This window comes from Patella vulgata, chromosome 5 (genome assembly GCF_932274485.2).
Source record: "Patella vulgata chromosome 5, xgPatVulg1.2, whole genome shotgun sequence".
NCBI lineage: Eukaryota > Metazoa > Mollusca > Gastropoda > Patellidae > Patella > Patella vulgata.
Window position 1 is genome coordinate 56,349,632 of NC_065883.2, and position 24,804 is coordinate 56,374,435.

The 24,804-nt window shown below is 35.7% G+C and overlaps 2 protein-coding genes across 7 annotated transcripts; one reads left to right on the forward strand and one right to left on the reverse strand.

The window, feature by feature from the left end:
- Positions 1-5,992: 5,992 nt before the first annotated feature.
- Positions 5,993-13,126, reverse strand: LOC126822034 (protein Hook homolog 3). The gene is made up of 2 exons (XM_050550757.2): positions 12,991-13,126; positions 5,993-10,570 (listed from the first exon to the last, which is right to left on the reverse strand). Exons 1-2 carry the CDS (start codon positions 13,042-13,044, stop codon positions 8,525-8,527), a joined length of 2,100 nt encoding a protein of 699 aa, XP_050406714.1. The 5' UTR covers positions 13,045-13,126; the 3' UTR covers positions 5,993-8,524.
- Positions 13,127-13,374: 248 nt separating this feature from the next.
- Positions 13,375-21,724, forward strand: LOC126822050 (cell death regulator Aven). Of its 6 annotated transcripts, none has more exons than XR_007680622.2 (9): positions 13,441-13,625; positions 14,105-14,215; positions 16,576-16,670; positions 17,302-17,458; positions 17,597-17,760; positions 18,247-18,595; positions 19,440-19,532; positions 20,897-21,105; positions 21,605-21,724. XR_007680622.2 is itself a non-coding variant. In XM_050550789.2 (8 exons), the coding sequence occupies exons 2-8, from the start codon at positions 14,119-14,121 to the stop codon at positions 21,667-21,669; spliced, it is 1,020 nt and encodes a 339-aa protein (XP_050406746.1). In that variant the 5' UTR covers positions 13,375-13,520; positions 14,105-14,118; the 3' UTR covers positions 21,670-21,724. The 6 variants fall into 6 exon arrangements, 4 of the variants coding, with proteins under 4 accessions (XP_050406746.1, XP_050406745.1, XP_050406748.1 ...); XR_007680623.2 differs by having other exon boundaries at positions 21,608-21,724; XM_050550789.2 differs by lacking the exon at positions 20,897-21,105 and having other exon boundaries at positions 13,375-13,520.
- The last annotated feature ends 3,080 nt before the right edge of the window (positions 21,725-24,804 follow it).

Below are 24,804 nucleotides of genomic sequence, written 5' to 3' on the forward strand. Positions count from 1 at the left end.
ATTTTCAGCGATTTCCGATAATTACTGCCAGAGTTGACTTCAGATTGATACACAGAGTTTAAGAGCTTGAGACGAACAAGTATATTGATTTTCAATGAATTTTTATGACTTGAACAGCTAAATCCATGATATTAAAAGTTTTGTATACTAAACGTTAGCATGGGGCAGAACTTTATAAAAACCGAACAAATTCTAATCGTTTTCTGATAATTACTTCATGAGTTGTTACTCTTAATCAGATTTTAGTGTATTATAAATGTTTCATTACCGAAAGAAGTAAAAATATGCGACAATACTTGTTGACTGCCCGGACGATTTAGCTGCTGTGGGCGTATGTTTCGTTGCCTGGCAACCTATCTTTATAGGCTCACATGGAAATGTGGTCGTAAATTGCTGTCGCCCCTGTACGTAAGTCTGCCATCCACAATTTCTTGTGAACACTCTACAGACTACATTAATCATCTGATTGTTTTGAAATTGATATATGTTGTTTACATTAGGGAGATGAAGAAGCCTATGTAATTTCAATAATTTCCGTTAATCTCTTCTGGAGTTATGACTTTTGTTACAACTTGTGAACGCTCCAGCGACAAAAGTTATCATGCGATCTTGTATGAAATTTATATGCATCATTTAAAGTAGTGAAAAGAAGCCTTTTGAATTTCAGCAATTTCCATTTTTTTAGGTCTAGAATTATGACCCCTGTTTAAATTTGGGATCCAGCCCTGTTGTGTTAACAGATTACATCAGAATCCTGACCATCTGGTGTATTCTAATCAGTTGAATAGGCCTCTTGATTGTTTAATTTTATCTTCGTGACAATGTTTCTAAAACCAATGTATTTTAAAGAGCTGAAGAATAAGTATTTAACACGTTTTCATTCTTATACGCCACATCGTATATTGTCGTCGCCCCTGTTTGTCCGTCCACAATTTAAATTTGGGATCCAGCCCTGTTGTGTTAACAGATTACATCAGAATCCTGACCATCTGGTGTATTCTAATCAGTTGAATAGGCCTCTTGATTGTTTAATTTTATCTTCGTGACAATGTTTCTAAAACCAATGTATTTTAAAGAGCTGAAGAATAAGTATTTAACACGTTTTCATTCTTATACGCCACATCGTATATTGTCGTCGCCCCTGTTTGTCCGTCCACAATTTGTTTGTGGACACTCTACAAGTCACAATTTTTATCCGATTTCTACGAAACTTGAAATATAGGTTTATCTCCCTAAGATCTCGGTTCCTTTCGATATTGGCATGTATCGGACCGTAATGTCATGGATTACGGCCCCTGATTGTACGAAAAATCACGTTTTTAGCTTGTGGACACTCTAGAGGTCACAATTTTGATCTGATTTTGATGAAACTTGAAAAGCATGTTTATAACCCAAAGACCTTGGTTCCTTTCGATATTCGCGCAATTTTTATCCAAATTAAAAAAACGTTTGATTATATCACCGTTACACTGTATGAAGGTTGAGTTTGAATTTCGTGAAAATCGGACCAAAATTGCCAGACAAAATAGCTGCCACTTGTACGTGAATAGTGTAAAAATATGATTGTAGGAAAAATCACTTTTCTTTTTAGCTTGTTCTCTATCCATCTCTCGAAAATGTGGGTGTATCCTGCCTGGCAGCCGCTGGTGTTTTATTTGTAAAAGAACTGATCTATTCTAGCTACGAGGGCTGACTGAAAAGTTCTAAGTCTGAAAAGGACAGATTAATTAGGTTAAAAAAAAAAACTTTTCTCACCAAAAAGTACAATCATTGAATGAATTATAGACATAAGGACTGCAACTGTAGTTTTATTATTGATACCAGACCATCCTGTAAACCTACCCATTGAAATCACCAGAAATGGTCAAAATTGACTACATGGCATCAAGTACCTGCATCTGAAAGGACTAACCCAAACACAGATACAAGTTGACATGATCTCCATTTTAAGGGATGATGCCCCTCCCTATTCCACGCTAAAGTGGGCTTCGGAATTTAAGCATGGCAGAGGGAGCCTTGACGGTGACCCGCGTCCCGGAAGTCCATCAACAGCAACCATTCAAGAAAACATTACCGGGATGCATGACATGGTGATGGCTGATCGAGGATCGATTACTCGACACATTGCCGGTGTTGAAGGCATCTCTCAGGAGATAATTTAGCACATTATCGTCAGAGAGTTAAGAATGACAAAAGTTTCTGCAAGATGGGTGCCAAAACTCTTGATTGCGGATCAGAAACGTGTCAGATTCCTGACGTCGCGTGACAATCTGTGCCATTTTTAAGCAGACCCTGAAAATTATTTGGCCAGATTTGTAACAATGGATGAGACCGGTTTCCAAAAATGAAAAAGGAACTAGCCAGTTGCCATTTTCCTAGTAATGGTGACGTCATGTCAGCTGTGAACGACTTTTTAAGGGTGGTTGAAGAAAATTTCTCCCTGATCATCGTTGGCAAAAGTGTGATCACATCGAAGTTAACTATGTACAAATATAAATGGAAACCATTGACTTTGTACAGGTCTTTGACAGATAGGCTTAGAACTTTTCAGCCATGCAGCCCTCGTATAATATAAATTCGAACAAGTGGTTGCCATGCAAGATACGCCAACATTTTGCAAGAGGTGGACAGAGAACAAGCTATAAATATATTTGAAGTTTCATCAAATTCAGTTAAAAATTATGACCTCTATAGAGGGCACAACAACTAAAAACGGGATATACAGTCCGATATGCGCAAATATAGAAAGGAACCGAGATCTTTGGGTAATAAACATACATTTTAAGTTTCATCAAAATCAGATAAAAATTGTGACCTCTAGAGTGTCAACATGCTAAAAAAATATGATTTTTCATACTTAATCAGGTGCCATTATCCATGAAGTTATAGTCCGATCCGATACATCGATAGGAACTGAGATCTTTGGGACATTAACTTATATTTTAAGTTTCATTAAAATCGGATAAAAACTGTGACAAGGGTCCACAAATTGTGGATGGATGGACAGGGACGACAACAAAAAAGGTCCATATGAAAATGTGGGCATACAAACAAGCTCATAAACATTTTGTCTTTTTGTTAGATAAGTATTTAATACAAGTCCTTCTTCTACTTTTATTAGGCCTACTTCAGCATATTCTACGTCATTGATTATTAACCTCTATGGACAGCAACAACATAATTTTATATGGTATAAAATTTCAGGAACCCTGGTGGCTCAGTCAGTAAGGCTTTAGTTCACCAATAAAGTTCCTTTGGCTTTTCCAGGGAGATTTCCCTTGTAATTGGTGCCTGCCAAGGAACATCGTCTAGTTGTCCTACTGTTCTGATCCTAACCTGGGCTAATGAAGACGGGAATACGCCATACAGTGTGCTATGAGGGAAATTTTGCCCGGGCAGCGGCACTATCGCCAACTCTTATATCGAATTCCAACTGCCAAGGGATCTTTTAAGTGCATTCCAATGTATACACGGGACCTCGGTTTTTCGTCGTTTTCAGGCTCTTGAAATTCCAAACAGTATGGCTGATGTCGCCAGCCAAAATCCCAAGATAAATGGATGACACATATCAAAGATACATTATGAAAGATAAGACAAAAGGCTAGCAGCTCTCACTATAATAGTTAAAAACTAGATGATGTTAAGGAAATATACTGAAAATTTCAATCCAATATGGATGACACATATTAAAGATATATTATGGAAGATTAGACAAAAGGCTAGCAGTTCTCATTATAATAGTTAAAAACTAGATGATGTTAAGGAAATATACAGAAAATTTCAAACCAACTGCTTCACTCTAAGCCGAGAACACCTTATTTTAAATTCACTGTAGCCTCGATTGTTACTGTTACCGCTGTCCCGATAATTAAGAAAGTCTCGATTATCCATTTTTGTATTTAATCAACCAGCATTGAACAGCAGATTGGATTCAAATCCAATGAAAATCGGACACATAAGATGGCGTCAAGAGTTGATTATGGCCCTTTCATGTTAATGAATGTCTAATTAATAGTTTATATAACATCTCAGGCCTAAAGAAAGACCTGCAGTAGGCAGATTTACCTCTTGCATAATGCATGTTTAATTAATTGCACATTTATCTTTTTCAAAAGTATCGAGCAATGAAACTGATTAACTATACTTAGTCTAAGCATAAAATGTTCACTATCAAACTCAGTCAAGGTTTTGAAGTACCTGGTAGTGAAACTATACACAAAGTTTCATCACCCTCGATCAGTTACATTCAAATTCATCTTGGCCTAAAGCATCGACCAAAGAAATTGCATAGCTTTAGCGGGAAATGTTATACACTGAACTCAATCAAGACATTCACCTAAAGAACATCTACCTCAAGTTTAAACATACTACCTCAATTAAAAGCAGAGAGAGAGAAATGGGGTTTAACGTCCACTCGACACAAACTAGGTCATTTCAGGACTAACGCATGGTTCTATTTTATTTCAATAATTCGCTTCTGCGTGTTGGGGTCTTTAGCTGTGGGAGGACCCAGACAAAAGCCCACAAGGTTGGACAGGTGACCGGGGCATCGAAACCATGCCAGTTGGCTTAATGACAGACCCTATAAGGCACACGCTAACCATTCGGCCAGCAGAGTTATGTTCCAAAGTCTTGACCAATCAAATTGCTTATCGCTATTTAGCCTAAGCAGAAGATTCTGATCATCAAACTTAGTGATATAATGAATCATACTCAGTTTCATCGCTCTACTCACCCAATTAGAACCAAATTTATAGTGTTCCAAAGTCTCAACCACTCAAATTGCTCATCTCTGCTTAGCCTTTGTGGAAAATGAGCATGATCGAACTGTCAAGGCATTCAACTTAATAAACACCTACACCAATTTGGAACATTCTACCTCAATTAGGAGTGTTATTGTGTTCCAAAATCTCGATTAATCAGATTGAAGTCTCTACTTTGCCCAAGGAGAAATTGCTCAGCATCAAACTTTGTTAAGGTATTGATGTAATGAAACTATACACAAAGTTTCACCACTATCACACAATTAGAATCAATTTGTCAAGCTCCAAATTCTTGACCAATCAAACTGCTTATTGCTCTGCTTACCCAGAGTCGAAAATGCTCATTATCAAACTCAGTCAAGGTATTGATTGATGTTTCACCACTCTCACTTAATTAGAACTAAAGTTATCATGTCCCAAAGCACCAACCAATCAAATTGCTTATCTATATCTCTACTTATCCGAAGCAGAAAATGCTCATCTTCGAACTCATCAAAGCATTTACCTAACAAACACCTACATCAAGTATGAACATTCTAGTTCAATTATGTCCAAAAAAGTGTGACGGATGGACGAACAGACCCATTTCAATAGTCCCCGGCTTTCTTCGAAAGGCAGTGGAGAATAAGAGTAGGCCTCAGTGCTGCTGTCTGGGCAAAATTTCTGTCATAACACAGAAAAGTAGCATGTTAAACCCCATTTAATTTCCTACACTGATTTCAAATAGTGAATAATAATGATTAGAATACATCAGTTGCCAATGCTAATACTGGATATGAAATTGATCTGATAATTTTTAGCTCCCTCAAATATTTGGCCTTTAATATTGGCAACCAATTTCTGTCTAATATAGACTCATTCGTTTTTAAAGAGTGACCTTGTCCTCTCCCCACCCTTGACTTGTTTCCTTTACTGTAAACAAACATTGACTCTGCATTGATGATGTGACTATATGAATCAAAGAACGAGGCAGCTGCTGTAACAATTATAAAGATAGGTTGCCAGTCAACAAAATATACATCCACACTCAGCTGAGTTGTCAAAATGATATGAAATTGGGTTTAATGTCCTACTGTTCTGCAAACTGTCTAAACCGGTTTGCAAGAATCTAGAAGAACTGTGAATTTCCAATGTGTTCAAAGCTACGACCAGTGGAAACATTCCAACTCTGACCTATGTTTACAACTGTGGCAAAAACAATATCTATTAACATGTGGGCATATAAAAACTAAATACATTTATACTTTTAAAATATTATTTACATAATCATACAAAATACATATTGTGTATCTCAATAAGTTTTTTTCAAAATAGAAAATAATTTAAAACATGATTTATTAGCAGTAAAGAACATGCATATTCCAGAGATGAACTAAGAAATACAACTATAAATAAAAAAATATGCATATAGTAACATAACTTGATATAGATAAGGTGTTTGTAGGTTTGGGGCTAATACTAATCACTATGCCTTTTATGTTTGATGGAAACATTTTTCAGACATTAAAGGGAGGTAACTTTGTTAATTTACAGGTAGGACTTTTTTTTTCTTTTTCTTTTTTATATGAATTCAGTATATAATAAAAAGCAAAAAAACAAAATAACAGAAAAATTGATTTAAGCAATATCTGTTACACAGTCAGGTTTTTAGTCAGACAGCATGCAACACTTTACCCTGTACATATCTTAATCTGTATCCATCTAATTAATTACCTGTAATTGTCAAAGGGATTCTCCCACATATAAAAATATTTTTTTCTTACGATTTAAAAGTTTATTTATTATTAGTGTACATGTATCAGTATTGTATATGTCTAATTAAATCTGAAATAACTTTTTTCAAAAAATTGGTAATGCCAATTATTTACACATTTTCCTTTCATTTATGCTGGTGATTACGAAATAAAATTTTTATTTTTATGTACATGTACTTCCCTTAGAAGCAGTTAGGAAAATGTATACAGTACTTCATCCATTTACTTTCAATTAGTTACATGTCTGTTGGTTGGTAGTAAAAACAAGCCAACAGTGAGGCTGATGTCCCCCGCCAAAATACCAAAATAAATAGATGACACATTAATTTATCGCACATTTATTTTTTTTAAAGTATCAAGCAATCAAACTGATTATCAACTATACACTTAAGTTTCATCACTCTCTATCAAAGTTATCTTGTCCTAAAGCATCAACCAACAAGGCATTGACCTAATCAACACATACACCAAGTTTGAACATTCTAGCTCAATTAGGAAGAGAGTTATCGTGCCCCAAAGTATCAACCAATCAAATTGCTTATCTCTGCTTACCCTAAGCGGAAAATGCTCATCTAATCAAATTGCTTATCTCTGCTTACCCTAAGCGGAAAATGCTCATCTTCGAACTCCATCAAGGCATTGACCTAATCAACACATACACCAAGTTTGAACATTCTAGCTCAATTAGGAAGAGAGTTATCGTGCCCCAAAGTATCAACCAATCAAATTGCTTATCTCTGCTTACCCTAAGCGGAAAATGCTCATCTTCGAACTCCATCAAGGCATTGACCTAATAAACACATACACCAAGTTTGAACATTCTAGCTCAATTAAAAGTTATCGTGTCCCAAAGCATCAACCAATCAAATTGCTTATCTCTGCTTACCCTAAGCGGAAAATGCTCATCTTCGAACTCCATCAAGGCATTGACCTAATCAACACATACACCAAGTTTGAACATTCTAGCCCAATTAGGAAGAGAGTTATCGTGTCCCAAAGCATCAACCAATCAAATTGCTTATCTCTGCTTACCCTAAGCGGAAAATGCTCATCTTCGAACTCCATCAAGGCATTGACCTAATAAACACATACACCAAGTTTGAACATTCTAGCTCAATTAGGAAGAGAGTTATTGTGTCCCAAAAAGTGTGACGGACAGACAGACAGACAGACAGACAGACGGACGGACGAACCCATTTTAATAGTCCCCTGCTTTCTTCGAAAGGCGGGGGACAAAAAAAGATGGGTTACCAAAGAACAAACATAACCTCACAGCAGCTAAGTTATCCGGGGAGGCCACAAAGATTGTTCTAGGTGGCAACAATATAAGACCACATTTAAATGTGGGTGTATGAAAATCAATAAGAATAAGAGACAATCTACAATATGTTCTCTTATTATGATACAATTTTTAGGGTATATTTATGCTATTGCTAATCATCAAAAAGTATTATATGCACATTGCCACATCCGCCATAATATATATTACACATGTATTATTATTATTATGATTTTCATAAAAATATGGTACATTATTTTTATATAATTCTAAATTTACAATTGTTAAATAATTCCAAGAGTGATTATCCTTGGCCATTACTACACATTTTACAAGTTCTAGCTAGGCTACATGTCTAATTCATATTAATGAATAAATACACACTTCCACCCTTTCCAATCACACAGTATAATAAACTATATTTAAACTAGTGTCAATCAAGTGTGTGATTTACTCCAGCTTTAGCTTACATAATCAAGATGAGTATTTGACTGGATATTCTTAAGCTTTTGGCTTTAGTTCAGCATGTAGCTAATAAATTTCATATTTTAAAAGTAAAGGCACCACACTATACATTATATTGTATTTAAATACTTTTTAGTTAATATTCACTAGAGATTAATGTATGTGAAGGCACCACACTGAGTAAGCATGTTTGGACACATTACATTACATAATAGAAGTATTCCATCTTGTACAACTTGGTCAATATTCAAATATGTCATAGATCAATGTTCCGATGAGGTACTGTTATTGTTCGGGAGTAAAGCACTTACTGATGCAGGTCGTCTAGATTGAACATGACGTTGTCGAGCTAAAAATGATTGGCCACCACTAGAACTATTTGATAATCTCTGTTCAGTTGCTTGTCTATGAAGTTGAAATCCCAAGTTATACCAAGCAGAAACAGCTATTTTTTCTTCATGATCTATCACAGCCTTAGCTTTAGCCAAGTCTCTCTCGAGATATTCAACATATCTTTGACGATCTAATAACTGACTCTTAAGAGCATCAGTTTCACTTGAGCTGCTTTGTCGTGGGTCCATTATCTTTATTATGTGCCGAGCTTTGTCCAAATATTTTTTATATTTGGTTTCTAACATTTTCATTTCTTTTTCTTTGTTTGCAAAATCTGTCTCCAACTGGGTGATTTTTTGTTGTTTTTCTTCAAGAGTTTGTGCCATAGCTTTATTTTCTTGATTGTTTTCTTCCAATTGTCGGTTACAAGATTCAATTTGTTGTTCCTTTTGAAGCAATTTTTTCTTCACTTCTGCTGAACCATCATTTATGGGAGTTTGATTTTCTTGAAGGACTTCAACCTGAGCTTCCAGTTCCAAGATTCTCTGGTTTAGCAAGCGAACATCTGTTTCTAGTTCATTCTTCCTGGCATTGGTTTTTTCTAAAGCAAACTGCAAAGGTTCAGATTCTTCTTCACTTGTTGTACTCATCTTCAACATTTTATTCTCGTGGGCTAATCGTAGTAATTTTTCTTTCATTTCCATTTCACTTGGTGTTGAGGCCATACTATCAAGATTACTAACATTTGAAACATTAGGTGTCTGCATACATTTTAACTCTTCATTCAATTCTGATAAAGAATCTCTTTCTGCTATTACTCGTTCCTTCTCCCTCTGTAATAGCACCATCTTTTCCTGTGACTTTTTGTGCTCAAATTCAACTTTATCGGCCCTCTTTATTTCTTCAGATAATTTATTTTGTAGTTCATGATTCTGTCGCTGGAACCATTCTAACTGTTGTTTAACTGAGTCAAATCTTTTCACAGCCTCCTCCATTTCTATTTTTTCTTGTATATACTTTGTTATTTGCTCGCCTAGAGTTTTATTTTGACTACGAAGCACTGTTATTTCTTCTATTTTCTTTTTATATGATTCAATGGAAGATTCATATTTGGCAGCTTGGTCTGCAGCATGGCGTAAACAATCAAGTTCGTCTTTTAGAGCCAGAGCTTCTTTTGCAAGAGGCGCCAGTTCTGCATTTTTATCTTTCAGCTCTTGATAGTCTTTTGTGGCAACTTCAAATTTAATTCTATAATCATCTCGTGCTTGTTCGACATGATATAATTGTTCTTGCATTTGTTCCATCTGACTTTGTAATTTTTGAAGCCTTTTTCCTGCCGGTGTACTTGGATCATCCAGACTTTCAGCTTGATGTAATCGGTCAACCAAACGTTCATTTTCAGTTTGAAGTGAATTCTTTTCTTCTAAATATGTAGCTACCTGCATATCCAATTCATGACATCTCTGTAGTAATTCTTCTTTATTCTCTAATGCAGCATTCAGTTCTTCTACAGTCTTCTTTAATTGTTCTACAATTTCACTATCAACTTCAGGTGCCGATTGGATCTCTTTAGACATCAATTCTTGAATAGCATTCATTATCATCTGTTGTACAGATTCCTCCATTTTCATGATATTTTGAATATGGAACTGTTTTTCTGAACATCTGACAGCACATCCCAATACAAGTTGTAAAAGACGACTAGTTTCTACACTATCATGACGTTCACCTATTAAATTCACATCTGGCATTTGGAAACCTTGTATCTGTATTCCTAGTACCTCAATATTGTATTCTAACATGCCATTCAAGACTTTTTTCAGGTTGCTGACCTTTAACCTCCAATTTAAAGATTCTTCAACTTTTAATTTTTTGAACCAGGCATCATTAAAATAATCTGGTGCTATTTCTCGGAGGGCCTGAGCAACAGCAATACCATCACTTAAATCTTCTACTGTTTGATTGGGTACTGTAACCTATAACAATAAAATGTAAATATTAAAATTACAAATAAACAGATATTTTCAGCTGTTACTACGTAACACTTGGCATATTTTCAAAATTAATGGCATGGATAAGACAGAAGGTATTTATCTATTATTTGTTTAAATCATGATCAGACTCTTTACTCTGTTTCTGATTGCTCTGATTGCTTGAATACAAGAAAATGATATCTAGAAAACAAAGCTGTTTGTTTAAATTGATGACAAAATAATTAAAAAATATTATAGGTCACTGGAAAAGCTTCATAAATTTTTTTAATTTTGCAAGTAATTATGTCAACATATTATTTCCATAAGTATAACACGAACCCGAATGTCAATATTACCTGCAACAGGTAAATTTCAACGCAAGTAATTTCCGCCGTTCTCCGTGGGTAGTCGTAACTATCCGTCAATAAACAATCTGTGACGTCATTTTAGTCTTTCTGCTCATAGAAATATAAACAAGACAGACAGACAGGAAGAGTGTCATACGATAGCTCATTGATCGAGCTATCAAACGTTACATAAGTTGTTTTGATCCAGTAATATCCAACTGAGAAATCACGTTTTTCACAAAAGTACCCATTTTTTACAAGTTTTTTTCAAAGATTGAGGCCCTTTTTGGACCACTTATATTACTTCAATGCTTTTGCATTTGGATTCACACCCTAGAATTTGTATCATTTGGATGTCATATAGTTGTCCATTGTTCGGCTATCCAATGACACTTTTGACCCAGTGACATCTAGCGTAGTAATCATGTTTTTTGCAAAAGCACCGGATATTTTTTCGACTACTTCCGCTTTTTGCATCATTGTTGGGATAGTTTTATCAAGGAGCTAAATCGCTAATATTTGGGACCTAGAAATTGACCCAAATGGGTCGCAACGCATATAATAATGTAATCTGATTGTATATAAACATATTTACAATCAAAGGCCATAATCCAGGAAGTTACATTCCAATATGCATGATTAAGGAAACGAACCAAAACCTTTGTGATATAACTATAAATTTTAAGTTTTGTCAAAATCGGATCAAAATTTTGGCCTCTAGAGGGTCCACAACCTTTGCTATGACATGCTTTTACACTATTTGCGTTTGAGGAGCGGCCATTTTGTGTGGTAGTTTCAGTCCAATTTTCACGCAATTCGAACTCATCCCTTATTATGGTGTAACGGTGATATGCTTAAACGTTTTTTAAATCAGATAAAAATTGTGACCTCTAGTGGGACCACAAGGTAAAAACGCGATTCTTCGTACAATCAGGGGGCATAATCCAGGAAGTTACGGCTCAATATGCACGAATATAGACAGGAACAAGATCTTTGGTTTACAAGCCCCTAGAATTCTTTAACGATAATCCGGAAGCTACACGTTGACATGCAGTCCTTGACAAGCTTGCCATAGGTAGCAGTATTAATCTATAAATTAGTGCGTAAAAAGAAAACTTTTTTTGGAAAATATTAGAAATGGCAATGATCAAAGTGGGTAATTAAAGCTGCACAGTTCTTTAGTGGACGAGGGAAAACGTGAGTTGTCAATCAGCGATAATGGCAGCCATGTGTTGATTCGATTATTCCGACTCGCGTAAAAGACATTTAGGCTTTCACAATTATAAAAACATTAGCAGTATTACTAAATATACACAAATTTTCAACAATATTGTATTGTCAAGTTCAATACTCGCCTATGAAACAAAACTAAATTGAACAAGCAGTGTAAAATCAGTGTTATCTTTTTATTAGCGGTCTCAAGAATCGCCGATCAATTAATAAAACAAAACAACTATCGGACTCAAATAAAACGAAAAAAAACAGCTGTTACAAATATATCACACAAATGTTCAACAGTCTTTTAATTATTCATCCGAGTCTGAAATGTCGCCAAACCGAATCCGAACCGTTCTCAAGTAAAGTCCGAACCGTCGTCTAACTGAGTCCAAAAGGTTGTCTGTGTTGAGTCCGAAATGACACGGGACTGAAATGATGTGCTGCCTCTGTAAGCATGATGATGGATTTATGATTTTATTCTTGGACATATTAACTTACTACTACTGTAGTACTAGGCACAACAGATTGGTTTTTGGGTCTTCAGCCACTTCAGGAAGCAAATATAACATTAACATCATAATCATAATGACCAAGTGCATCACTATGATCATTCATAATCGATTTAGTATTACTTACACTCTGAAATGTTGAAATTTGGTTAGTGTTTGTTTATACTTTACCCTGCCTTCTCTATGCACAAAAACTGGTCTTAAAAGTAAAAATAGTGTTTGAGGCCCCACAGGGCCTCCACTGACTATCCCCTGACTCAAAATAAAACTTGTCAAAACAGAAGAGCGGAAACAATCATTTATAATTACAAATAATTCAGTTTTGAAAGCGTGAAAATATATAAATAACCTTGAATGTATTGAGCCATTTTATTAGGCTTAGGCACAGTTGAGCCCTGTCCATAATTAGACCTCAGAAAAGTAATTGGATGTCAGAAATGTTCTTTCAGACTTCACTGCCAGCAATGAAAGTTCACTCTATCTAGCATTCGGGTTACTTCTATTATAAACACCCCCCCGGAAGTATGTATTCGGTATGTATATTCTAATAAACTGAAAAGTTAACCACCGTCATTTAATAATGTTGCGTTACTGTAAAGGACATGAAAGTCAGTATTTTATGTTGAGAAATGATAGAAGCAGTCAGATTGTTTAAAATATATTCATGATAGTATGCTATTTATTGTCACTGTGTCGTAGCTGTACAAAGTTACGAGGTATAAGCGAGTGGTGATGAAGAGTGACTGGAACAAGCTCGTCTACAAAAAGATAAGGACTGGAAACATCTACTTACAAGGGAGGCTACTCCCCCCCCCCCCCCTTTCTCTAGAGAAAGCATTAATTTGCCAAAGCCTGATATTAAAGTATTAAAGATCTCATGTAATCAGAATTAATTCATTATTCTTGTAAAGTAGTACATGATTCACAGTTTTATTGTTGTTGCGATTTGATATAAGTGTAGTACTAGTGTAGAGGCAGCAGAAGGTATTAATTATTTGGATTATAATTAAACATGATTATTTTAGCGGTTGACGTTTATTCAAAAGAGATGTCTCTCACTCTCAGACTCCTTCACCTTATATTCATAAGAATCCCTTTCATTGTCTTACAGGGAATGGTAAATATCATAAAACAATGCAAATATAGTTATTTAAATAATAGCCCCAGGTGACAAATAACCATGCAGCTTTCAGCAAAGCGAAATATAGAGAATCTGTCATTTTATGTAGCCTACATGGAAATAGGACAAACTAACACTCAAATTTCTGTATTCTATATTATTTAGAGTGGGTACAGCTTCTGGCTTTCGGTCAACAAATATATACCGGTAACGAACAAGTGTGGCTAATTACTCCTTTCCATCCTTTGCTGTCTTGCAATGGAATAATTACAAAATCAGTCCACTAAATATTTTTAGGTTATTTTGCAGATTTGAAATACTTTTGGGTACTATTATATTTCAGAGCTAATCAAGGAAATGCGACCCGATGAACATAAGAAAAAGAAAAGTGCCCAGTACAGACAGAAACATGGTGGAGCAAATTCTTCTCAGAAAAATACTTCTGAACACAAAAGTAAGGCATGAATCAACTTGCTTACCTACTCACTGTACTGGTAAAAGCAAATCTTTCTGCCCACTGCTCAGTATACAATAAATTGTTAATTCTTTTCAGTTAACATTAAAGTGTCATTGCGTCATTTTAACGCAATAGGAATCCCTTACTAACTACAAAATTGTGAAAGTTTAATATTTAATAGGAATATCGATCTCAAAATGGTCCAGTATTGATAATAATAAGGATTTGTATATTGCGCTAAAATCCAGAACAAAAATATCTGCTCAAAGCGCTAAGAAAATAAGTTCATCTTTAAGAACTATCAAAATTTAAATGTTGTTAGCAGTGGGTCAGAGTTGAGAGATAAAGGTAGTGAATTTCACTTGATTGCAGCTGCGACTTCCAAGGACTTGAATCCAACTGATTTCAATTTCCATGTAGGCACAACAAAGTTAAGTTGAGACTGAGATCTAAGATTTCTTGGTGGTTGGTAAACTCTGAAAATATCATTGAAGTATGCAGGCATTTGCCCCCCCCACCATAAATCTGGTCTGCCCTGCCCTGTTTCCCCCCCCCCCCCCAATAATTTTAGAAAATAAAAAAAGTATTAGGTCGGATAGACTAGTGATCAGGCGAGAGACGGCATCGAATCAGCTCTATTTATCTCTACAATTGGTGCCTCAATACTATTAGACAGCATTTCCGACAGTCTATCTTTCAAAATTTTCTTGGGGAGGTGCCCAATACCCCCCACAAGGACTTGCTACTTTGGCGCTCACAAGGGGACTTCGTTGAAGTCGTAAGTCCGTTCGTTTGACATTTTGTTCTCTGGTTGGATAAACTAGTGATTAGTTGACGGAACGTATCTGGTCAGATCTATTTGTCTCGACGATCGGTGCCTGACTGAATACTGTCAGACAGCATTTCCAACAGTCTATTTTTCAAAATGTTGGGGGGAAGGTCCGCAAATCCGTTCGTTTGACACTGTACCTCAACGATCAGTGCCTGAAATACTGCCAGGCTGCATTTTCGGCAGCCCGTTGTTCAAAATTTTCTGGGGGAGCCCCCCCCCCTACCCCTAGTTAAAACTTCTGCCTTTGCCCCCTTAAAGTCAATTCTTTCAGCGATACAGAGCCAATAAAGTGATTTTTAATGCAGGGGTTATGCTGGATCTAACAGGAGTTTTCGTGACTAGTCGAGCTGCTGAATTTTGAAATTTGAATTAACTCATACCTGAGTTGTGTACTTATGTATAAGTACATACAATTTTGTTTGGCCATTTTGTGCATTTTCAGTATAAAAAGTATAAAAGAAGCCATAAAGACAGGAATTCATATTCTTTTTAAACATATAAAAGATCAAAGACTGTAACAAACCAGAGATTGACAAAATGCTGCTTTAACTAAAAACCCAACATAGAAAACTCACTCAAACTTTACTATTATGTCGGCGCCCCTGTCTGTGGGGGTGTATGTGTGTGTGTGTAAATTGTGTAAAAGTATGTAATATGAAGGTTGTGGACCCTCTAGACGTTACAATTTTTGTCCAATTTTTATGAAACTTAAAATATATCTTTATATTCCCAAGAAATTAAATGAAATGGGATTTAACGTCCATACTTGTTCCTTATACACTAAGAATGACCTCTATTATTTTTGTTGCATGCCCAACTCCCAGGGACAGAGCCATGCCCAATTTGTGTGTGTCTGTGTCGCTCGCCTACAGGCCACAATTCTTAACAGATTCTCTTGAAACTTTGCATACCTATTCCTTATACCCAAAGGATGATCCCTATTGTTTTTGATGAATGTCCAACCCCCAGGGGTAGAGCCACACCCATTTTTCTGTGTGTTGCCAACAGGTCTCAATTCTTAATGGATCATCTTGGAACTTGGCATGTGTATTCTATATAGCCTAAGGGCGGCAACTATTGATTTTGGTGCATGATCCTACCCCCTTGGGCAGTGCCACACCCACTTTTTTGTTCATATTTTTGTCAGTAAATACTCGGAGGGTTGCAATTATGAACATATTTTGTTCCATTTCGGCATGATCCATCATAGGGTTGTACCTATTTATACCTTTCCATGTCTAACACCCAGGGGCAGAGTCAGGGCAATTTTTGTGGTTTTTGTCTACAACCTGGAATCTTGAATGGATCATCTTGAAAATTGGCATATTTATTCCTTATACCGTAAGGACAGTAACTTTATTTTTGTTCATGCCCCACACCCAGGGGTTGTGTCAGACCCACTTTCTTGTTAATATTTAGTCATTCTTTTCATTTTAAAAAGTACCATATCAATCAAAGCAGGAATGTGGATGTATATTGCAGCTCTTGTTCTATCCACTATTATAATGATTGTTATATTTGCCAGGTAAAGGTGAAAAGCAAAAGACAAAACCGGCTAAAGATGTTAAAAAATCTGTAGCTGTGAACCCCACATCTACAACAATTTCAGATTCATCAGAGGTATTTATGTTAATTGTCTACTGCCTTTCTAAGAAAGCAAGGGACTGTTAAAATGGGTTTGTGTGTCCATCATACTTTTTGGGACAGAATGACTCTGCCTGTAATTGAGCTAGACTGATCAAACTTGGTGTAGTTGTTCATTGAATGAACATTGACTGAGTTTAATTATGCACATTTTCTGCTTAGGCTAAGTAGAGATAAACATTTTGATTGGCCAAAATTTTAGAACACAATAAATCTAATTGATTAGAAATGATAAAACTTAGTGTATAGTTTCATTATATCAATACCGTTATCAGTTCCTTAACTATTGTTTTCTGCTTGGATTATGCAGAGTGATAAACAATTGATTACTAGACACATTATATATAAAGATAAATGTGCAAGTAATTGATGAGTTATCTAATTATTTTTGGATTGAGAGGTGGGACATCAACCTCATTGTTGGCTTGTTTAATTAGAGAAACGTGTACCATTAGTAATTGTTTTGTAATTTATATAAGAAGATTGTTAATTAGAATAAGAGAATGTGTATATAAGTTTTGTATATCAAGCAGATTTCTAATGTAATTAAGTTAAATATATATTTTTCATATCAAGCAGATTGTTAGTTTATTGTTCTATATGTTAGGAAGATGATATCAATTTGCCCCAGTGTATTTTTGAAAAAAAGACATTTCTACGACGAAAGATTGTATCTAATTGGGATAGATATGAAATACCAATTGTTGAGGATAGCAATGAAGAAACGAGGGGAACTGATTTTACACAGCTTCTGAGTTTAACAAGTAAGTATACTAAAATTGTGTAATGTAAACTGTACACATGCTATCTGTATAGTTAAAGCAAAAGAAATTACCCGGTATGAAGAAAATGAAATGGCTGTCATATTTAATTTAGTCCCTTAAATGAAATGTATTTTTCAGGTGGTGCTGGCTCTCAGTTTAGACTTAAAGATGAAAAGGAATGGGAAAGTGAATTGTCTGCTACTCCTAATCAATATTTAACCCTTGATCTGGAGGATTTGTCAGACTCATTGAACTGTATTCCACTATATAAAAGATTAGGTGTGGATAAAAGTCTGTTCACAGTAAGGCATTATTCCCTTTTTTTACTACCATGTATATTTGTCAGTTGAGCCAACACTGAACTAAAATGGTCAGGTATTGTCATCACCTCTGTCTCTGGACTACAATTGCTTGTGGATGCTTTAGATATACAGTGTTTATATTCATGAGGTGATTTCTATTAAATTCTATACAGAGTTATGCCTGAATCGAAGAAACCTATTGATTTCCAACAATTTCTGATAATTACTGTCAGAGTTACCATCCTTGAACAGTTTGAAAAAGATTGCTTTTAACTTGAACAGTTAAAGTTACCATCTCATTATATGTTTTATATAACAAAGTAATAAATGTTAGCACTAGGAAGTCCTAGAAGCCAGTCACACAACAGGATGATTTTGCTGCTGTGGGTTTAATTGCCTGGCAACCTATTTTTAAATGACTTTGTGTAGGATGTTCATTCGTGTTTCCACCTGATAATTCTTGATTTGTGGCAAATTTTATTTCAGGAATCTCAGTTACAATCAATGGAAAAGGAAGCAGAAGTGAACAAACAAAAATACAAACTTACCAAAATGCAGCAGATAAATTCTAGTTCAACAAAACATGTGATACAGATTTTGAATACTGAAGAAGAGCAAGACCTCCATAAATTAATGGACGATATAGATTTAAATGATTCTAGAATGAACACTGAAGATGGTTTTCTGAGCAGTGCGAACACTAAACTTAGTAATATTGAACCAAACGAACAATTGTCTACGAAGACGGACATTAATGTGCCTTCAATACATAAACAAGAAGAAGAACTTGAATTGCTTTTATTACTCAATAATTCACCCACACCAGATCAAGCAGGTAGTTATATTAAATGATATAACCATAAACATTGTTTTGCATACTGTATTAGTGCAGTGGCTTGATTTGTTCAGAGGGCATTGTGTCTGCAGTGGTGTACCCATATTCCTGAGGCAATGTTAACAAGCATTATTAGCTCAGTAGACATGGCTTTATTAGATACCTGGGTTATTGCCCCTGTCCTATACCATTGACAAGATGGAACCATACTGGAAAATCCTGATGAACTTTTCTCGGCAATCGCAGGGATCAAACACAGGACCTCCAGGTTAGCAAGTCAATGTCTTACTCACCCAGCCATACAGACTAATCATGAGGTGGAGGTGAAGGAAGTCAGCGATGAGAAGTTGAAACATTGGGCATACTCGATTGAACGTTCCGGAATTGAATTCTCTCAATCCCAAAAATAGTGACAATCAAGAGAAAAGGGGTATTTAGGGCTACAACGCATGCGTCGACTGGATAAGTACATATCTCAACCAACCATGCAGCCAAAACCTATTCGTTGTGTTAAATTACATCACTATTCTACTCACACCACCTCCGTAGTCGGGACTGACAGAACTGTGACAGGACTGAATTCCGCATCACTCGATTGCAATTCTGTCAATTCGAGACGCTCAGGACTGTGAATCGAGCATCCCCATTGTAAGCAGTTCTTTTGATGTACTCATAATATATATTCATAACACACTATTACAATTCCCCCCCCCCCCTTTATCCAACGTTGCTAGGAGCACTCTCCAACATCAAAATGTCTACATTGGTGACTTAATGTTTTATTTTAAGATCTGTGTATATATAGGCCTATATGTGACAGAACAGAACATATTCTTTTATTCAGTTTCAGTAGCTAACAAAGAAAATACTGTAACTCAGCAAGTGGAAGAGTCTTTAATACAAACACAAACCAACTGTAAAACATCTAAAACTCAAGGTAATTACAAATCATTGATATATAATAAATGAAACTATAATTTAGCCAATTTAATGGATTTCTCTCATATTTTTAGCAATGTTGTAGGCAAAGTCTTAGGGCAGCCAGGCAGTAGCAAAGGCCTATATTCACAGACTGACAGTGATAGCACCAGGGGTTAAATGAAGGGGTTGGAATAGCCCTGTTTACACTTGGCCGCAATAAGCGGGCCATTCTCGGCATGGTACCAGGCATGACAAAGTTAATTTTAGTCCAAGTGCAAATTAGTCTCATCATCCAGATATGTTGACGCCCATGAAATTAATTTAAGAATTATCTGTCACCATTTTCGATTCAGAGGAGCTATATATGTCAACTGATAAGCTGTGATTAAATATCAGTGGTTTATTTGTTTATATTTCAAATTAATAACATCAAAACAGCTCACAATTTAAATTTATAAGTAAACTGATTTCACCAATTTGCCCTTCTACTGGTAAGTATAGTGGTAATTAATTAGAGTGGTAAGTTTACACAGTGACACTAATTAATTAAGACAGACTATAGTCCTACACCCACAGTCCAGTAACCTCCTAATACCTATCAAAACAATCAGATTTGGGAATAGTGAGGTTAAACCGCTTACTTAAACAAATTTTTATGAACTGATAGTCTGTGATGTGTGAAATCGGGGTCTCTTCTTTTCAAGAAAGTGATGTCCACAACCCATATGTTGGATGCAAAGCTTATGAGCTAGTACAGCTGTGCTATTCTCTATTACCCAGAACTATATATATATATACACTGTATATATATTATCTATACTCTCCATGAATCTATAGTGACTTGGATGGTCAATTGACCTAGTGTAATACTATTTGGTAATTTATGCAAAATTACATTAGGCGAATAAAAGTGAACCAAAGGACATGATTTATAATTTGATAAATACTTATGTTTTATTTGTCTTCTCCATTGTTCTTAAATTCATAGACAAGGAATGGAGAAATATGATGGCTGAAACAATATTGTTATCTTTATTATTATTGATTCTAAGTTCATAACCAAAAATATAGAAAGTATATGCTGGTATTTTGATACGTTAACTGAGCTATAGATTAATGAACATGTTGGTCATTTACATGTTTCTTTGTTATAAAACATATATCATATTTGTTGACCAAATTAGGTAACAATCCCTGTCGATATCCAGGTTAGGGGGCATGTCCATTCCATATTTGAAATTTAGCTGTTTTCAGTCTTTTATGTAAAAATCACAGACAAAAGAATAGGCACCTATAAAAGATGGAGTGAGGGCTAGAATAGTCAGACATGCATTCTTTAGACGACCATTTCATGATGTAGTGGTTTTCTGACTTTTACAGGAGTGGGGTTGAGAGAAAGATGTTAATTTTAAATATTAATGTGTAACTGTTGTGACATAAAAACATTTAGCAAAAACACTATCGTTGTTCCTGTTACTTATTTGATTTTGGTATCATAAGAAAAGACAGCAGTGAATTCTTAAGAAAAGAGATACAACAGTAGCCAGTCCAAAGTCAAAAAAACACTTAGACATCATGCCAAAAGAGAGGTATGTGTCAGCGGTAGAACTACACTAGTCTAGTATACTTAGAATTAACTATGACTTCCTTGTCTGCAGGTCAAAATTCGAAGAGTACAATAAGTGGATTAATATCAAGAATAACCAAAATAGTTTTTTCTTCGTTATGTTTGACAATCCAGCGCACTGATTAATCACATGACTTTTTTCTGAGTTCCATGTGTTGTCAAAAATAAAATTGCGGTACTTTAGCTGTTGTATATTGTGCAGATTGAGAACCGATTTTACACTCAGGCTCCTGCAAGTGAAGTTATTGAAAGTGACATTAATATTTTAATCAAGACTGAACAGTAACATTATTCAGATAGAAAACCTCGCTGACTTAGTATGTAGTGTGGGTGTTCAAGACTAGTTTTGTACCATTCTGTCAGGGGTATGTCAAAAATGATGTGATTGAAATATGTATGAATGATTGATAATCATATTTGTAAAAATTATAAATACAATGTGTACTACTCTCTATTTACAGTAGAAGTTGGTTTACCTGAAGAAGAAAATTTAGAAGATTGGTTAGATAGTGTATTGGACAGTTAGCATTATATAGTTAACAGATGTAAATAGTGCAATAAAATTTATTCTATAAAAATAATCATTGAGTTCCTTCTTTGAAGAAGTTTAATCTTCTATACTTATATTTGTAACTGTCGTTTGTCTGTCTGTCTGTTCGGGGTTGGCGGCTACACTAGGTCTGCCCCGAGTCTGAAATTTGGGGTATAGGGGTAGCTCGGACCGGGGAGTAACATAGGTCAGGTGGCGTTAGTCTACCACTTCCGGTTTCGGAGTTATGACCCCCGAGCGAAGCAGGGTATCCTGCTAGTTATATTTAAAGTATATCTTAAATATTTGCACATTTTGGTGTTTCTGAATACTAAGAAATGTTGGAATATGTACATGAATCATTTGCAGAAAAAATTATTAAAAATGAAAATTGGTGGCAATACATGTATTGCAAGACCTTTGTAATACATGTACATATTCTAAGAACAGTTAAGAGAGTTGCCGGAGTATTCTAGAGTAGGCCAAAACTACAGGTAGATTTATGCTGTCTACTTTTATAAAAGAAAATGTTCCAGAAACATACAAGAATGACATGAAAATATACAGAGTACACTTCAAGAGACATTTGTATGATTTGTCTTTTTCCCCCTCGAAATATATGTTTCATATATCCATACTCTTATGAAACTGCTTTTAATTTGAAGGGCAGAGATTATTGCTTTTGTCGAAGTGAATAAACCCATCTAAGTAGCTTATATTATATGGCATTCAAAAAATTTTACAGGGAAATACACCACTCTAAGTCTTTTTGTCCAATGGAAATCCAATCAAGTTTTAAAAGGTAGCCACGAAACAGGGAGGTGTTTGGTAATGGGTTCATATTTCTGATGTTTGGTGTAATACTAGTTTACCGTACAATTTCTGCTATAGTTCTGCCAAACTGTGGCCAGTGCCGGAAGGCGCGGCATTTTCTAACAAAGATGAAAATAACAATTTAATTTGTTTTTCCAGTTCAAGTTACGTGTGCGAGTTCAGTTTAAGCAAACTTGCATCGATTGACCTCACGAGTTTGTGTTTGCACGTGTTTTTCAGGTTTTTCATCTTTATATGCTCAAAAGTCACGAGATCCACGTGACTTTACAATTTTATGAAATTAAAGGCTACTTACTATCGTTAGAAACACTTTAAAATTTATTTGACTTACCAGAAAAAAAAAATTGTTGAAATTCATCAGTGTCAAGTTTTTAATTTGGCTGAGTATATAATGTCTGGACATAGGAGTATACGATAACACCAAATACATGCCTATCCGGGTGGTCCAGGGCCACATGGGGCGGCCCTGAAAAGGAGGGCACAATCTGTGTTTTGAACATTTAAAAAACCAAATTCTACCCGCAAAATACGAAAATAACTCCCACAAAACTAGGTAATATACAGTTTAATCCTTTAGTAGTGTGCCTGGTCGCAACCTCCGACAGCACAGGCGCAACATACTGTACATTCTAAGCCATCCCTACAGCAGTTAAAAGCAAGCGTACTACTTGGCGTGTCACTCTTGCATCCACATCTGATGAGTCACAGGAGCAAGTTGCCTGGTTGTAATGTTATCAATTTAGTGACTTAATCTAGCAATACAGTTCCAGATCAAGTTCCGGCGGATTACGATCTTCCCGTGAACACCACACAATAGCATGGTAGTGGCATCTTTTTACGTTCCCTGCAAATACATCATTCGTTGGAGCACGACTACATGGTTTAGGTGGGGATGATGATGATATATTTCCAGTTGTGGATGCCTATACCCGCCAGCGTGTTTCAGGCATCGATTTGCATGAGCCCTGTCAATAACAAGCTGAGAAGTATCGCGTTACAATGGAATCACCAATCAAAGAAAGAACAACTGTTGATATTTTGTCAAACTACGGAGAAACACATGTCAATTATCATTGTGTGTGTGAGTTAGTTGTATTTAACGTCCGCTTCCACCGAGGTGATATCATTGAAATCCTGCCAGCTTATATACTCTTACTCGATATGACACGGTTACATGCTGCTACGTCGTGGGGAAAGGAACAGCTTTTGAAATGGTGAGAGCTTGATTGTATTCTCTCTTCCTCGTCGGATTAAATAGTGCTTACACGGATCACTGTATTTATGTCAGATTGTTATGGACAGAGTTCTAGCAAATAGGTGCATGAAACACACTGGAGGGTATGGTGGGCATCCAAATCTGGAAATGTATCGTCATCATCCCCACCAAACCATGTTATCTTGCTCAATGAATGGTGTGACCACGTTGTTTCTGGTCTTATAAAATTAAGACTAAGTCAAGGTAACCTCTATGTGATTTATTAAACATAGATAAATCAACAAATATTTACAAGAAAGAGAGAGATCCGATCTGTTCTAAACCATAGCTCACTCTATGTTTGAAATACAATTCTACAAAATATATAATAGACAATTATGACACATTGACAAATAAACTATAAAATATTGCTTCTAAGTTGAAATCTAATACAATGGTTCATTCTATGGAGAGTTTGGTGACCAATACTTAATCCCTCCATTGTTTAGGCTGTAATGCTTCGTCTAAATTATATCTGGCGTAATAGCCAGTGGCTAGTTTAATAAGGTTCTATAACCCAGGAGCCAGTTGATATTTGGTTGTAAAGAGTTAATTGACTATGTGTTTTTATAAGAACAATAAATCACTCATGCCAGTGTCTGTTTAATTCAACACGTATCTTACTTGAGAAATAAATAGGTAAATAAAATATATTTAAAATATATTAATATTGTCCAAGATATCTTTACCAAAATGGGAAAAGTAACATTGGTTTTTAATATATAGAAATCATATGACTTAAGTCGGTCATAATGGAATGATACATTTGCAGTGAACGTTACGAGCTCATCACCGAGCTATTGTGTGGTGTTCACTGGAAGATGGTAATCCGTCGGAACTTGATCCGGAACTGTATTGCTGGGTGAAGGATTCTAAATTGAGAACATTACAACTGACCAACTTCCTCCGGGGTCTGTCACGTGGCTCATCTGATGCGGATGCAAGAGTGACACCCCTGCAGTACGCTTGCTTGTAGATGCACTAGGGATGGCTTAGAATGTACAGTATTTTGCGCTTGTGTTGTCGTAGGTTGCAGCCAGAAA